The 13,537-nt window shown below is 45.1% G+C and overlaps 1 protein-coding gene across 2 annotated transcripts in view; it reads right to left on the minus strand.

Annotated features, from left to right (window-relative positions):
* Positions 1-13,537, minus strand: part of DPYSL3 (dihydropyrimidinase like 3) — a 120,277-nt gene that overhangs the window by 23,413 nt on the left and 83,327 nt on the right. For both annotated transcript variants that reach the window (XM_002710291.5, XM_008255198.4), the window contains exons 2-4: positions 8,669-8,757; positions 4,971-5,155; positions 1,300-1,464 (exon numbers count right to left, since the gene is read on the minus strand). In XM_002710291.5, the coding sequence (XP_002710337.1) occupies positions 1,300-1,464; positions 4,971-5,155; positions 8,669-8,757 (439 nt within the window). The remainder of the gene's footprint in view (positions 1-1,299; positions 1,465-4,970; positions 5,156-8,668; positions 8,758-13,537) is intronic.

The following is a 13,537-nucleotide window of genomic DNA, read 5'->3' on the forward strand; positions in this document are numbered from 1 at the left end:
AACCAGGACTAGAACCCGGTGTGCCGGCGCCGCAGGCGGAGGATTAGCCTAGTGAGCCATGGCACCGGCCAGGCACCTCTTTCTCGTACCCCTCTGCACCATCTCCTAGCAGTGAGTGCAAGGGTTATAGGAAAGATATTTAATTTTCATCCAAAATAAACTACTAATATACTCACTTACAGAAATACAAGCAAGACTAGGGAACAGAAAATCATTTTGGGGAAAGGATAATTTTGGTCTGCAACCATTGGGGCCATCTCAGCCCTTTCGGCTCCAGGCCAAAAGTGGGTTATAATTTGAGAACTTCCCTGCCCAGAGTGGTTCAACTCGGGGCAGTTCTTTCCGACGCTACCATCCCCAAAAGTCTCTGCGTCATCCCTGGAAGGACCAAGGCCCTTTGGTGCAGTGGGTGTGAAGGCCATTCAGTCTCCTATTCCAGTGACAAGCCCACAGTAAAAGGAAGAAAAAACAAGGGAGGAGCTAATGTCACATTCTGTGTAGGCAGGGCCTGTGGGCTAAGAACAGGGATAGAAGCAAAAACTCACGCTCTTAGGGGTCATCCTTCTGTCCCCAACCCAGGGCACACTCTCCCAGGGAGCTCCTGGCATCTGTGTCTAGACACAACTGATAATGCTTCCATTACTTAACGCTTCTCTAGTCTCCCTGGCTGCCCTTCCATGCTGAACACATTCCAGGCATGCGTGCGTGTATGGGGGTGGGGTCAAAACACAGAAGGAAGCAGAGAACAGAGAATCTAAGACAAAGACGGGAACCTAAATCACGCATTCACTGAAAGCACACACACATGGACAGACACAAGAGGAATGGTATTCTCTCACTCCAAACTCCTATCCTGAGTGCCAACACATCTTTGCTCCCAGAAATGCTGTCTCAACCTTTTCTGAGAATGCCATGGTTAGACAGTGGCAATGGTTTAATCCCTGGAGTAAAATGTTAGGTATATATATATGGTACCTAATGACACATATAATAGCCCCGTGACCTTACATAAGATAATCTCTCTTGACCTTAGTTTCTTTCTCTGTAAAATGGGCATTACTGCATAGAGGTAAAGAAGATAGACTACAGACAGACGTAACATGATGATCCTGCACTACTTGTTCTGAGACTCAGTTTCTCCATCTGCAAAGTGGGAACAACAATTCTCTTCTTGTAGGACCCTGTAAGGAGTACGTAAGATGGCATACTGGAGCGTAGCAGTACACACACATCTAGCACTTGTGCTCAAGGGTCCAGGCTCCAAGCAGAGCCTGAGGGGGTGGGTGGTGGGGGGCTCACCTTTGTCCTTGATGAGGCTCTGCACTTCCTGCTTGACACTGTCGTTCCAGTGGGTGATGTCCACGTGCAAAGCATAGTCGCAGCAGCTCTTCGCGTCAGCCCACTCACGCCACTTCTCATAGGCCTCGGTCAGGCTGGACTCAGGCTCAGGCACCACGTGGTCAACTGAACGAGAGGCCCCAGACGGATGACTCAATGGACAGGTCTGCTCCTGTCTGCCCAGCCCGCCTCTACTTGCTCAGCTACGACTGCACACGGCCACTTCCTGAGCATAGAGTGAACCTTAGAATATGTTCCACGGTAGTTTCTGGATACTGAGGATTTAAATTTCGCCGAGTTACGGGATTTGGGGCAAATAATTTGCATGTTTAAACATCAGTTTTCTTTCCTTAAAATGAGTGCCAAGCTAGGTTGCAGACAGTGTGTCCAATGGGTGCCTTCCTTCTGACTTTTTTATAAGATTAATTGGCAAAATGCATATAAAGTGTTCTTCAGCTAGTGCCTAACACATAGTAAGTGCTCAATAAATGTTAGCCATCATGAACGCCTACTGCGCACCGTTATTACTAGTGCCGTGGGGAGTCCCAGCGAGTACCCGTCAGACAGCCATCGAGGGTGGAAGCAGCCGTTTTACAATTAGGCCAGGTACAAGACACTGAGGCCCTCCTGATGACTGCCTTGGGGAAGAGTTGCCACCAACATAACGGGACATAACGCTAGGCCTGTAGTTCGTATTTCCACATAAACTCTGTTAAGAATCTGGATTCTGGTTGAGGCCCAAACCTACCTACTCTTTCATGTGCAATCATGGGACTGTTAAGTATTTTTTAAAATAATGACATCAACATTTGGTGAAAATAAGGCAAAAGTTACACTCTCGAAGAGGATCTAAGACAAAGTAAGCAACTAAGGCAAACGTGAATTGAACTTTGCTGAGAACAATTTCAAAATATGAGGGTATTTCAAAAAGCCTGTAGAAAATGTAATCACAGTATGTATATTTGGGTACTAAAACTTTTTGAAATCTTCAAGAAGTTCATGCAAGAGTGCCCTTCTCAGCTAAATTACCTTGTGTTTCCTCCCTCACAAGAAGGCCAAGAGTAACCTTGGTTTTCTTTGTCCTCTTGTTCACTGGCACACTGTAGGTTCTCAGAATTTGTTAAACAAATGGGTGGTGGAAAAGACAGACCCTAGATGCCTTAGCATGGCCTATTCTTTACTTCCTGTAGAAATCTCGGAGAAACATTCAGATAATGAGATGATAATTACTTTCAATGGTTTGCAGAAATTACATAACTAAGCAGATGGCCAATCTGCTTCATTTTTACAGATCTATGGCTACTTAAATATAAATTAAAATCAAATGAAAAAAATCATGAAAAATGTGTAGTATGAAGAAACTAGCCATAGATTTAAAAAATGTCTGCACCATAAGCATATCTTTTAATTCCATTGTGCTATGAACATTTATACATATGAAACACTTGGCATTTCCATACCTTAACTCAATAATTATTCTCAGACTTAAGAATTCTTCCTCAGGAAATAAGCATAGTTGCATGCAAAATTTTGGTCCTAATGTAATCCAGTGAATGACCTGAAACAACCGGAGCCTTCAACAACAGGGAAGCTTGGCTGAACACATAAATCCTGATGCCCTCATAAAACAGATGACTGGGCAGCCATTTTAAATGTGGTGGCAAAATAAGAATATGTGAATGGAAAGATATCCATGACATATTATTTACAGACAATGGAAGGTGAAGACACAGTACATGTTATGACACTGCTTTTGTTCAACAGGAAAAAAACACATCTAGATTACAGGAGGGCACTTCAAAAAGTTCATGGAAATGCAATTCAAAGACCAGTTTCTCTTGGTACAAAAAAAAAAAAAATACTTTGAGATCCTTGGATAGTTTTTTCATAGTTCACACTTCTCATAAACTTTTTGAAGATGCCTCCTTATGTATAAATTTCAAATGTTTTCTTGCATCAAAATTTTTCCTTTAATTCTATTTTCCATGGGTTTTGAAGTACAGCTACATTTTTTTAAAAGACTTATTTATTTATTTGAGAGGTGGGGTTACAGAGAAGCAGAGATAGAGAGAGAGAGAGATCCTCCATCAGCTGGTTCACTCCCCAAATGGCTCCAATGGCTGGAGCTGTATTGATTCTAAGCCAGGAGCCAGAAGCCTCCTTCGGGTCTCCCATTTGGGTGCAGGGGCCCAAGCACTTGGGCCATCCTCCACTGCTTTTCCAGGCACATTAGCAAGGAGCTGCATCGGAAGTGGAGCAGCTGGTACAGGAACCAGCGCCCATATGGGATGCTGGCACTGCAGGTGGTGGCTTTACCCGTATGCCACAACGCTGGCCCCTGTAGAGCTAAATTTTAACAGTAATGTGGTAGTATGATTGCTTTTTTGCTTGCATACCTAGGGTTTCTAAATGACCCACAAAAGACACAAAATGCTTTTGTGATACCCTGTATGCTTTTCTCTTCCGTCACATGGAACTCTGACTTTCCTGGATCTTACTGCAGATAAAGCACAATGTGAATCTCCAGGATGCTACACAGTTCCAGCTTCTTGCTCAGATGGCACAAAGCCAAGGCAAGATCATCCATTTCCTCAGCCTCCTATCAAACAGGGCCCAAGTGCACTTATCGGAAATTAAACACACAGAGTTACATCACTAATGTCTGGAATGGCACCAGGGCTTTCGTGGGCAGATGGTGCTGAGAAGTCAGCTGGCTTCCTCCCTTTACCCAGAGGAAAGCTCTGGTCTCCCTGTATTGCACCTTTTAAGGCCTCGATGAGACGTTCCTGGGCTTTCACACCGGCTAGATGAAACTGAATCCAGCTAGTGCTCCCACCCAAAGAAGCAAAGAGCAGTGGATAACTCTCGGGTTCTGGCTGCTCCGTGCTCTCCAGCAGATGTGTATGGCACTCAAATAAACAGTGCACTGGCTGACCAAGTTTGGGGCCAGGACTGGGATGGAAACCAGTCCTTGGAGATTCCTTTGGGACAGGAAGGACTGCCCTGGAATGCGATCTGTTTAAGAATCCAATGGCAGGCAACTTCCTAGGATTCTTTAGAATGGCAAGAGTTACCAGAAACAAAACAATAAATAAAGAACAATGGAAACCACTCCCACAGTTCACCTAATCTTAAAGATATGAATTGGTTAGAACCCAGCAGAGGCCAGAGAGCACCACAGGCCATGCAGGCCTGCTAACCCCCGCAGCACTGCAGGGTCCTTCTCCCGGGCCACTCCCCAGCCCCATCCCACAACGCTGCTTATGCTCTCCGTCCCCTCCTCCCTCTTCCCTCACTCCCAAGTCCCAGTCCTGCAATCACTTTTTGCCCACCAGCCACAGTTTTTAAGTTCACTTTCCCCAGTGACTGCTGCAGGAAGCCAGCCCTGGCTGCTAGGGCAGGTGTGAGAGAATGGCTCTCGTGGCCCAGACCCCACGAATCTCCTCCATACGGTCATGGTGAGTTGCCCACCTCCTTGGGCCAACTTTTTTTTTTTCTCTCAGTTCCCACCAGACACCAAGTCTACAGACTGAAGAGAGGGCAGTGTACAGGTTAGGCAGACGGTGCGGTGGTCACCACATGCATTAAATGTGTGGCTCTGGGGAAGAGGAATGTAGAAAAGCCCGACTCACTGATCATGGTGGTGCCGCCGGCCAGGGCAGCCTTTGTGCCCTGGAAGAAGTCATCCACAGTGGTCATTCCCTTGTACGGCATCTGGAAGTGGGTGTGGACGTCAATGCCTCCCGGAATCACCATCTTCCCATTGGCTTCGATGGTCTTCACTCCTCCAGGGACAATCAGATTGTCTCCAATTTGCCTGGGGAGACAGTGGAATGACTGGTAATTCAAAAGGGAAATTTCTCCAAGGAAAACACAGTAGTATACTGATTTTAAACACTGTGACACACTGGCCAAGATGGTCTGTGTAAGGGACCCACAAATTTATCCATCTTTAAACACAGATCCAGGTGGTACTTCAAAAAGTTCCTGGAAAATTAAATTAAAAGGCAAGTTTATTTTGGGGCAAAAACATTTGAAACCCATGCATAGTTTCTTCATAATGTGTATTTTCTAAGAATTTTTTTGAACTACTCTCATATTCACAATCATCTGGTATTCCATGTGGTGAGCCCACGTGTCCTGGTTTTGTACTAAAACTCCAGTGGCTCAATGTGTAGAATATAATGTGTGTAATAAATATTTCTGAAAAAATAAATGTTCTCATTACTCTCTGACGGTGAGTTCTAACAGTGAAGAAGGCTCTAAAGAGTGTAAAATAACGAGCCATTAGAGATGACTGCAAGAACAGGTGTGAGAACTCTCTTCTACACAGCTGCTTCTGTGCTCCAGCAAACAGACTTTGGGTCATTTCCCACCTCAGTCTTCACTGCTCTGATAATGTACTGGTCAAGTGTGGATTTGCAAGGAGGAAGTCAAAGATGCAGATGACTCCGACACCAGCTGCTTCTGTGCGGTCCACTCCTCAGTAACAGATTCAAGCCAAGGGAGGTGCTTAGGACAACCTCCCCCAGACACGCTTTGGCCAAGGAAAGGACGGGGCAGTCTCAGCCGAGGGATAAGCTGGGGAGACCCTCAAAGGCACAGCTACCGAGGACGGCATTTAGGTACCCCACTGCCTGTGCACAGGTAGCTCCTTCCCCTTTGGTTCCCATCCAGCCCAGATATCCTCAGTATTTGGGCAGTAAGAAGTCTACCACTGCCGGCGCCGTGGCTCACTAGGCTAATCCTCCGCCTGCAGCGCCGGCACACCAGGTTCTAGTCCCGGTTGGGGCGGCGGATTCTGTCCCGGTTGCCCCTCTTCCAGGCCAGCTCTCTGCTGTGGCCAGGGAGTGCAGTGGAGGATGGCCCAAGTGCTTGGGCCCTGCACCCCATGGGAGACCAGGAGAAGCACCTGGCTCCTGCCTTCGGATCGGCGCGGTGCGCCGGCTATGGTGGCCATTGGAGGGTGAACCAACAGCAAAGGAAGACCTTTCTCTCTGTGTCTCTCTCTCGCTGTCCACTCTGCCTGTCAAAAAAAAAAACAAAAACAAAAAAAAAAAACAAAAAAAACACCACGCTATGGAAAAACGCACCCTCCAATCCTAACTCCATTGTGGTGCAGAGAGCAGCCAGCTCTGTTCTTTCACTGTTCTTCCTACATGAAAAACAGAGAACAAAGGGCAGGAAGAACGGTTTGGTCTCTGTGCATTTGTGTATGTGTGTTTTCTCCCATTTTGACATCCGGCACAATACCAACCCTCAAAGAGAAATGCCTTCCCCCTTCCCTCCACTGTATGATCAAGATGACACTAATTCCTGGAGGTTCAGTTTCCAGCTCTCTGCCTTCATCAAGTTTCGATGAACAGGCAAGTGTAAGAATTCAGACTGTGCCCCTGCTCTGGATGGAGGCTATCTGGATTCATAATCTTGGCCCTGCCAGTTACAAGCTGTCGGGCCAAGTTACTTAAACTCACCCTACGTCGACTCTTTTTCATCTGTACAATGTAATAAATATGCCTTCTCCATAAGGTTGTTGAGAAGATTAAATGTTAATATATCTTAAACCCAGGGAACGGTGTTAGTTAGGGACATTAGAATTCAATAAGAAAGATTAACTATTGTAATTAATAAGTTCTCACTCTTCTGAATCATCCATTCTACTAATTGAACACTTGATACTGCTGTCACCTTGTAACGGTAGGTACCTGGCATACACACAGATATCTCCATTTCCCTAAATGCCTGTACGGTCACCCGAGGAACAGGGTGTGATGATGGGGCCTGAGTGACATCGACTGTAGCATCTGACCCAGCATTATCCAGTGCCTTAGACCATGGGCTTACATACAGCAAACACGCTGTAAATTTTCAGACAGGCAAACGACTGCGTAACAAAATTATGTGCTAAGTACGGGGATGAGCAGGATGTGGTCCTTGCTCTCCAGCGGCTCCCAATAAGGTCAGAAGAATGTTTTCAGAACACACATGGGGGAAGCTGGATTAGACTTAGGGCCTGATAAAGAAAATCCATCTACAGAAAACTGTATTTGAGCAAAGTTTTCCAAGATAAGTTGAAGATCTCCTATAACCAGAATGCTAAACTAGCTAATGCAGTTGAACAATACAGAAATAAAACTGAATGAGGCCAGCGGTGGCTAACGGTATATGTTAGACAGAGTTGTCTTATGTAGTATCTTAACACTGTGCTGCTGTACCCTGCTTTACATGATAAACAATGGTGTGTAAGTCAAATTCTCTTTTCAAATCCACTGTGCAAGGAATCCAAACACAAAATTACCTGGCTGTGTTGCTTACAAGCAAACCATTTTATAAAGTAATTATAAATTATACAGCCTGAATGAACCTATTTGTAAATCTTGCTAGAAATGCATGTCCTATCTCTGCGTTGACCATAGAAATCCCATCCTTTTGTCAAGAACTGGTTTAAACACCCTCTCCACACCCAAACCTAACCTCTGAATGTATTTATTTTGTATATATATATATATATATTTTTTTTTTTTTGGACAGGCAGAGTTATAGAGAGAGACAGAGAGAAAGGTCTTCCTTCTGTTGATTCACCTGCCAAATGGCCACTATGGCCGGCGTGCTGTGCCGATCCGAAGCCAGGAGCCAGGTGCCTCCTCCTGGTTTCCCATACTTCTAAATCACTTTTCTCGATGTCAAGTCCTTTGCTTTGTGTTTTACAAAGCTGTACATTTTTACAATGCTGTAAATTTTACCCATTGTTCAGTACCCTTAATGATGGTGGCCACCTATTTTTCCAAAAAAAATTATTTATTTGTCTCCTTGTTTGAAAGGCAGAACAACAGAAAAAGAGGGTGGGGGAGAGAGAAAGAGAATCTTCCAATTGCTGGTTCGCTCCTTAAATGGCTGCAATGGACAGGACTGGGCCAGTTTGAAGCCAGGAGCCTAGAACTCCATTCTGGTCTCCCACATGAAGTCAGGGGTTCAAGTACTTGGGCCCTCTTCCCCTGCCTTTCCAGGTGCATTAGCAGAAATGCTGGGGCAGAAGCTGAGTAGCAGTCACACGTGATACCAGTATCACAAGTGGTGGCTTAACCCACTGTGCCACAAAGCCAGCCCTAGTGAGCACATTTTCTCCTTCTACCAAAATCCACAGAAACCCCACAGAAACCCCATCAGTGTAGCTCATCCAAAAAGGCCCTAGGCATAATTCTGTTGATTGAAACAATCAACTGATTTAATTCAGATTTTTCACTTCACCAACGTAATTCAAGCTTCTTTTGAGGTCTCTGATGAAAATAGGAAGTATAAAAAGACAAAAAGAGGGCATCTGCATACGTACTTTATTAAGCCATCTTCCATGTAGATATCAGCATAAAAGGACTGATCATCATTGACGATCCTGCCTCCCTTGATAAGGAGACGATCACTCTGGAAAACAAGGAAGACACCAGTCATTCTCACAGTTACAGTTTCAGAGAAGGGCGGTCTGTTGAGGTTTGCCCAAGTCACAATTTTAGTGAGCTAACAGGAACACATTTGCAAATGACATCTATGTGCCCAGCGCACTCTGTAGTTGAACTGGGTACATTTATTGGAGATAAATGGAGATAAAACTGGAGATCCAGCTTTCTTGTTTCCCCCTAATTCAAATGATTCCAGGGTTTCACCTCTTGTTTCCGCAACTTATCCATAGCCACTCAGAAACAAAGCTGCTTGAGTAAGCAAGATATTCTTTATAATGATTGTTTCTGGTCAGTAAGCACTAAACATCTAAAGTGAGTTGACGTATGCCTCAGTGCCTGGTACACTGTCTGGTATTCTGTTGACACCTAGTGATGATTCTTGAAAGCAGAATTTAGGATTAGGCATACAGTAAGACAGGCTTTTAAAATGCCATGAAGACATAGCCACGTTACATTTAAAATTCAGGATATTTATAGATGTACGCAGACCTGCACATACACTTGAGAAATTTATGCAGGTAAGGCAAAAGGTTTGTGGAAAACTGAATGAAGAGATGCTTATTTGAGTACAAAAATTTAAAAATCCATGTAGTTGCTCCAAAATCCACATTTCTATGAATTTCTCGAATACCTCTCATATGCATCAGTTTCAAACTACTTTACATTAAATAATAAAATAAATTTATTATTTAATTTCATTTTCCCTGATCTTTAAAGAAATACCATTGTATAGGAAAAACACTGGATGGAAAAAAAAAAGGTAAAATATATTCAGTATTTACTCAGGGTGAAGAAACGAGGATTCATATGTGCCTCATTATACTCAGTGCTTCTTACATTTTCCAAGTGTATTTCTTTTCTGCTTTAATTATGAGAAAGATAAAGCCTTTTTAAAAATTATAACTTAGGTAAAATTTGAAAGTGATTCAACTACAACAAATGCAAACATACTCCAAGGTTAATAACAAAATAAACGCATAATTTATATGTAAGTCAGTGTAACAAATCAGTGTCGGCTCTAGAGACCACAGAGTTCATTAAATCAATGGGGCTCAGGTTGGAGCTTTAGTGGATTCATGGGAGAGAAAATGATTTGCAGGAGCCTGTGATTCCCAGGAGCCTGACATGATAGAACTACAGCATGAATAGCAAGTGGTAGGCTGGCTTTTGGGAAGGAGTAAGTCTAGACAATCAACTCTGTCCATCCACCCATCTGTCCATCCATCCATCCATCCATCCATCCTCCATCCATTCACTCCCTGAGCAAATAAGTAAGGTAACAAGTGTGAGTGAGGCACGCCAGGTCATTCCTTTTATGGAATTTAAAGGGAAGTCTGGCAAAAAAGAAAAAGAAAATCAACAAAACAAATAAAGCAATGTAAAACTGCACTGAGTGTTGCAGAATAAAGAGGAGTTGGGCTCTTTAAAACGGGACGGGAAAGGGTCTTCTCAGGGAGAAGTATTTTAAACTGTAGACGGCAGTGGGGGTAGAAACTCCTGCAGGCAGGAAGAGTGCGGGCACAGAAGGCCCGGGATGGGGCTCAGTCTTGCTTCTGAAGTAGTGTGCGACGCGGAGTCGGAGTGGAGCAGGTATTGGTTCTGGGATTGGTAGGAGTTCAGGTTTGCAATGACAGACGCTGACGCTGACACACAGGGGAGGAAGCAGCAGAGGAGCCAAGGCACTTTCGGATTGTGCTGCTCAGGGCAGTGTTCCACAGGGTCACCTGACCTTGGAGATCAGGGTCATGTGTCAAGGAGTCAAGGGCAGAAGGCACCCATGGGGGCTAACACGACCATCATTCCCTTGACGCTGGGTCTCTGGACCCTGTTTGCAAACACTGGCTTTCCAAGAGGCTACAGGTTTCACAGAGAAGGAAGCCCCACAGACAAGCCACTGTCTGTCTTCAGAAATGAAATTGTGGGAATAGGGCTAGAAAACCAGAGATGAAGGTGGGGTCCCCAGTGGGATGTAGACAATTGCCACTTAGCTTCTCTTGCTTCCAAGATATTGCATGAGAATAGGAAATTTCATCATGCCATATTATCAGGGGAGAGGATTTTGAAAAGATACAGACCTAAGAGGTATTTTCAAAACACCTTTGTATGTGGCAAGAGGATTTGCTATTGAGGTCAAATATAAACTCCTGCCACGCCTATCCACAAGCTCTAGACAGCTGGTGTGGGTCAGTCTGTCTGCCCTTGACTCCATCCCGTATCACCTGTATTTTATACAGTGGGGACATGTAGTTCTCGACACCTGTCAGGTTCTCCGGCCACCAAGCCTTTGCAACAATGTTCTCTCAGTCTTATGTGCCGGCCTGGCATCTAGCAACATCTTCTCCTTTGCCAAGTGAACAATTAAAGGGCTTCTCCCCCAGGATGCTTCACTAGACTGTCCAGCCAATCTCACCTGCTCCCACCATAGTATAACGTTCTATAATAGTCTCGACTACGCCAGACTCCCTTAATCTTGGAACGGCTGTCTTTTCCTCCTTGCGTCTTAGCTCCCGAAGCCCATCCTGGACAGCCACTGTACACTGGTCCAGTGAATGGGTAAAGGGCATGACATAGAAGCTGTGACAGAAAGGCACCTGAGTCAGAAAATTACATCGAGTGGCCATAAAATTGCACTTTGGGGATGGGTGTTACACATAGCGGCGTCAGCCGGTGCTTGGGATGCCCGCATCCCATATAGGAGTGTTGGTTTGAGCTCTGGCTCCTCTTCTTTTTTTTTTTTTTTTCTTTTTTAAAGATTTATTTATTTATTTGAAAGGCAGAGTTACTGAGAGAGAGGGAGAAAGATTTTCCATTCCCCAAACAGCCAAAACAGGTGGGAGCTAGCCCAGGCACAAGCCAGGAGCCTGGAACCATCTGGGTCACTCATATGGGTGGCAGGGATCCAAGCACTTGGACCATCTTTCAATGCTTTCCCAGGCACTTTAGCAGGGAGCTGGATGGCAAGTGGAGCAGCTGGGACTTGAACCATCAGTCAGTCTGATACGGAATTTGGCATTGTAACCAATAGTTTTACCCTCTGTGCCACAGGGTGCCCTGGCTCCTCGACTTCTGATCCAGCTTCCTACGAACATAGACGGGGAGCAGCAGATCATGGCCCAAATACTTGGTTCCTGCTACTTATATGGGAGACCTGGGTGGGATTCCTGACTCCCAGTTTCAGCTCGGCCCAGCCCTGCCTATTGCGAGCATTTGGGAAATGGATCAGTGAAAGGAAGCGCACTCTCTTGCTTGATTCCCCCCCGGCCCCTACGGTGTGTGTGTGTGTCCTCCTATCACTCTACCTTTCAAAGAAACAAATACATAAATAAAACTTAAAAAATAAAAAATTGGCTTTTAAGGGGGAAAAAAGAAACACTGTTATACAGTTCTAACAGGACAGTGAAGTTATCTAAGGCAGTCCTCAGGGGGTGCTTCTTAACTAGTGTGCATGTTAGGAAAATGCAGTCCCAATCCCTGCTTTAGGCCACCAAATCTGCATGACTGGGTTCTCTGGATGACTAATGCAGCCATCAGCCAGCCCAGCCACCGGTCACAGACCAGCACAGGAAACAACTGCTCTATACAAAGTTCTGAGTATCTAGGAAGGCAACAGCACATCTCCGACAGGAGCGTCATAATTTTATAATATTGGTAACTGCAAGAATTCCCTCTCACAGCTCCGTGCCTCTCTGATGTTCTTTACACTTCCAGCAAAGAGATTACCTTCACTGGGGTTTGGAAGGGGACCCGTTTCTGTCTGAACTGAGACCAGTTATGAAACATGATCAGCCTAAGGACATTCAACCCTCAAACAGGGTGTGATCATCACTTCCTTCAACAAGCACCAAATGTTGGCAAAGAGGCAAACGCTATCCCTGGCCCCACGTCCTTTAGGGAGATAGTAAGAGCTAGTCCAAGTGGGATTAACACTATGGCGATGGTGTCATTGGAAACTCTTCAAGTGGTAATTAAATAAACCTGACTCTATGATCAGGAATCTAAGCAGAGTCCAAAGGCAAGTGATAGACCTGATGTATGCTTCAGAGGTGGCAGTAACAAGGTCTCTGCTCCATGGACTGGAAGCATTAATATTATTATCATTATTTCTTTCCATCATCAGAGCAGAAATATCAAAAATCTTAATTCTCAGAGCTCAAACAAATAATTCCCCCTGGATTCTTCAGCTTGCTACCCACTGCCACCCCCAACAAAGCTACTTATCAACTCTTTCCTTGAGTGGGGGATCCACTTCAAAGGGCAAGTATGCAGACCAGTCAGGAGACAAGGAAAGCAGACAAGGCAATTCCTGAGCCTAGCACCGAGGAATGAGCGTTGGGTAGGACAGAGCGACCGACCAGTCCCAGGCTACACAAAACCTAACTGTGCTGGACATAGATAAGGCTTGCCTACAAACACATGGGCCAGCCTCATAGATGAACACCTGCTAGAGTCAGGAAACAGCAAGATGAAGAAACCCCACTCCTGTGACTACACTGTCACCCTCAATGATGGGGGGAAGTCATTATGCTCCTGGCAGTTGACACTGCCAAGCATCCATGAGCTGATACTCAAGAAGATAAACTGGTCAGCTTTGAGCTAACCAGTCTTTCTCATTTAACCATATACCTAAAGAGTGATGACATTTCCAGGGTGAATGAGGGTAATCTAGAGGGTTCTGAAACGCAGAATGAGGCAAGCAGCCAGGGACCCTGCCTTAGGCCTCGCCGAGCTACGATGGGCTATGTGTG

This window comes from Oryctolagus cuniculus, chromosome 6, assembly GCF_964237555.1.
Source record: "Oryctolagus cuniculus chromosome 6, mOryCun1.1, whole genome shotgun sequence".
NCBI classification, from domain to species: Eukaryota; Metazoa; Chordata; class Mammalia; order Lagomorpha; family Leporidae; genus Oryctolagus; species Oryctolagus cuniculus.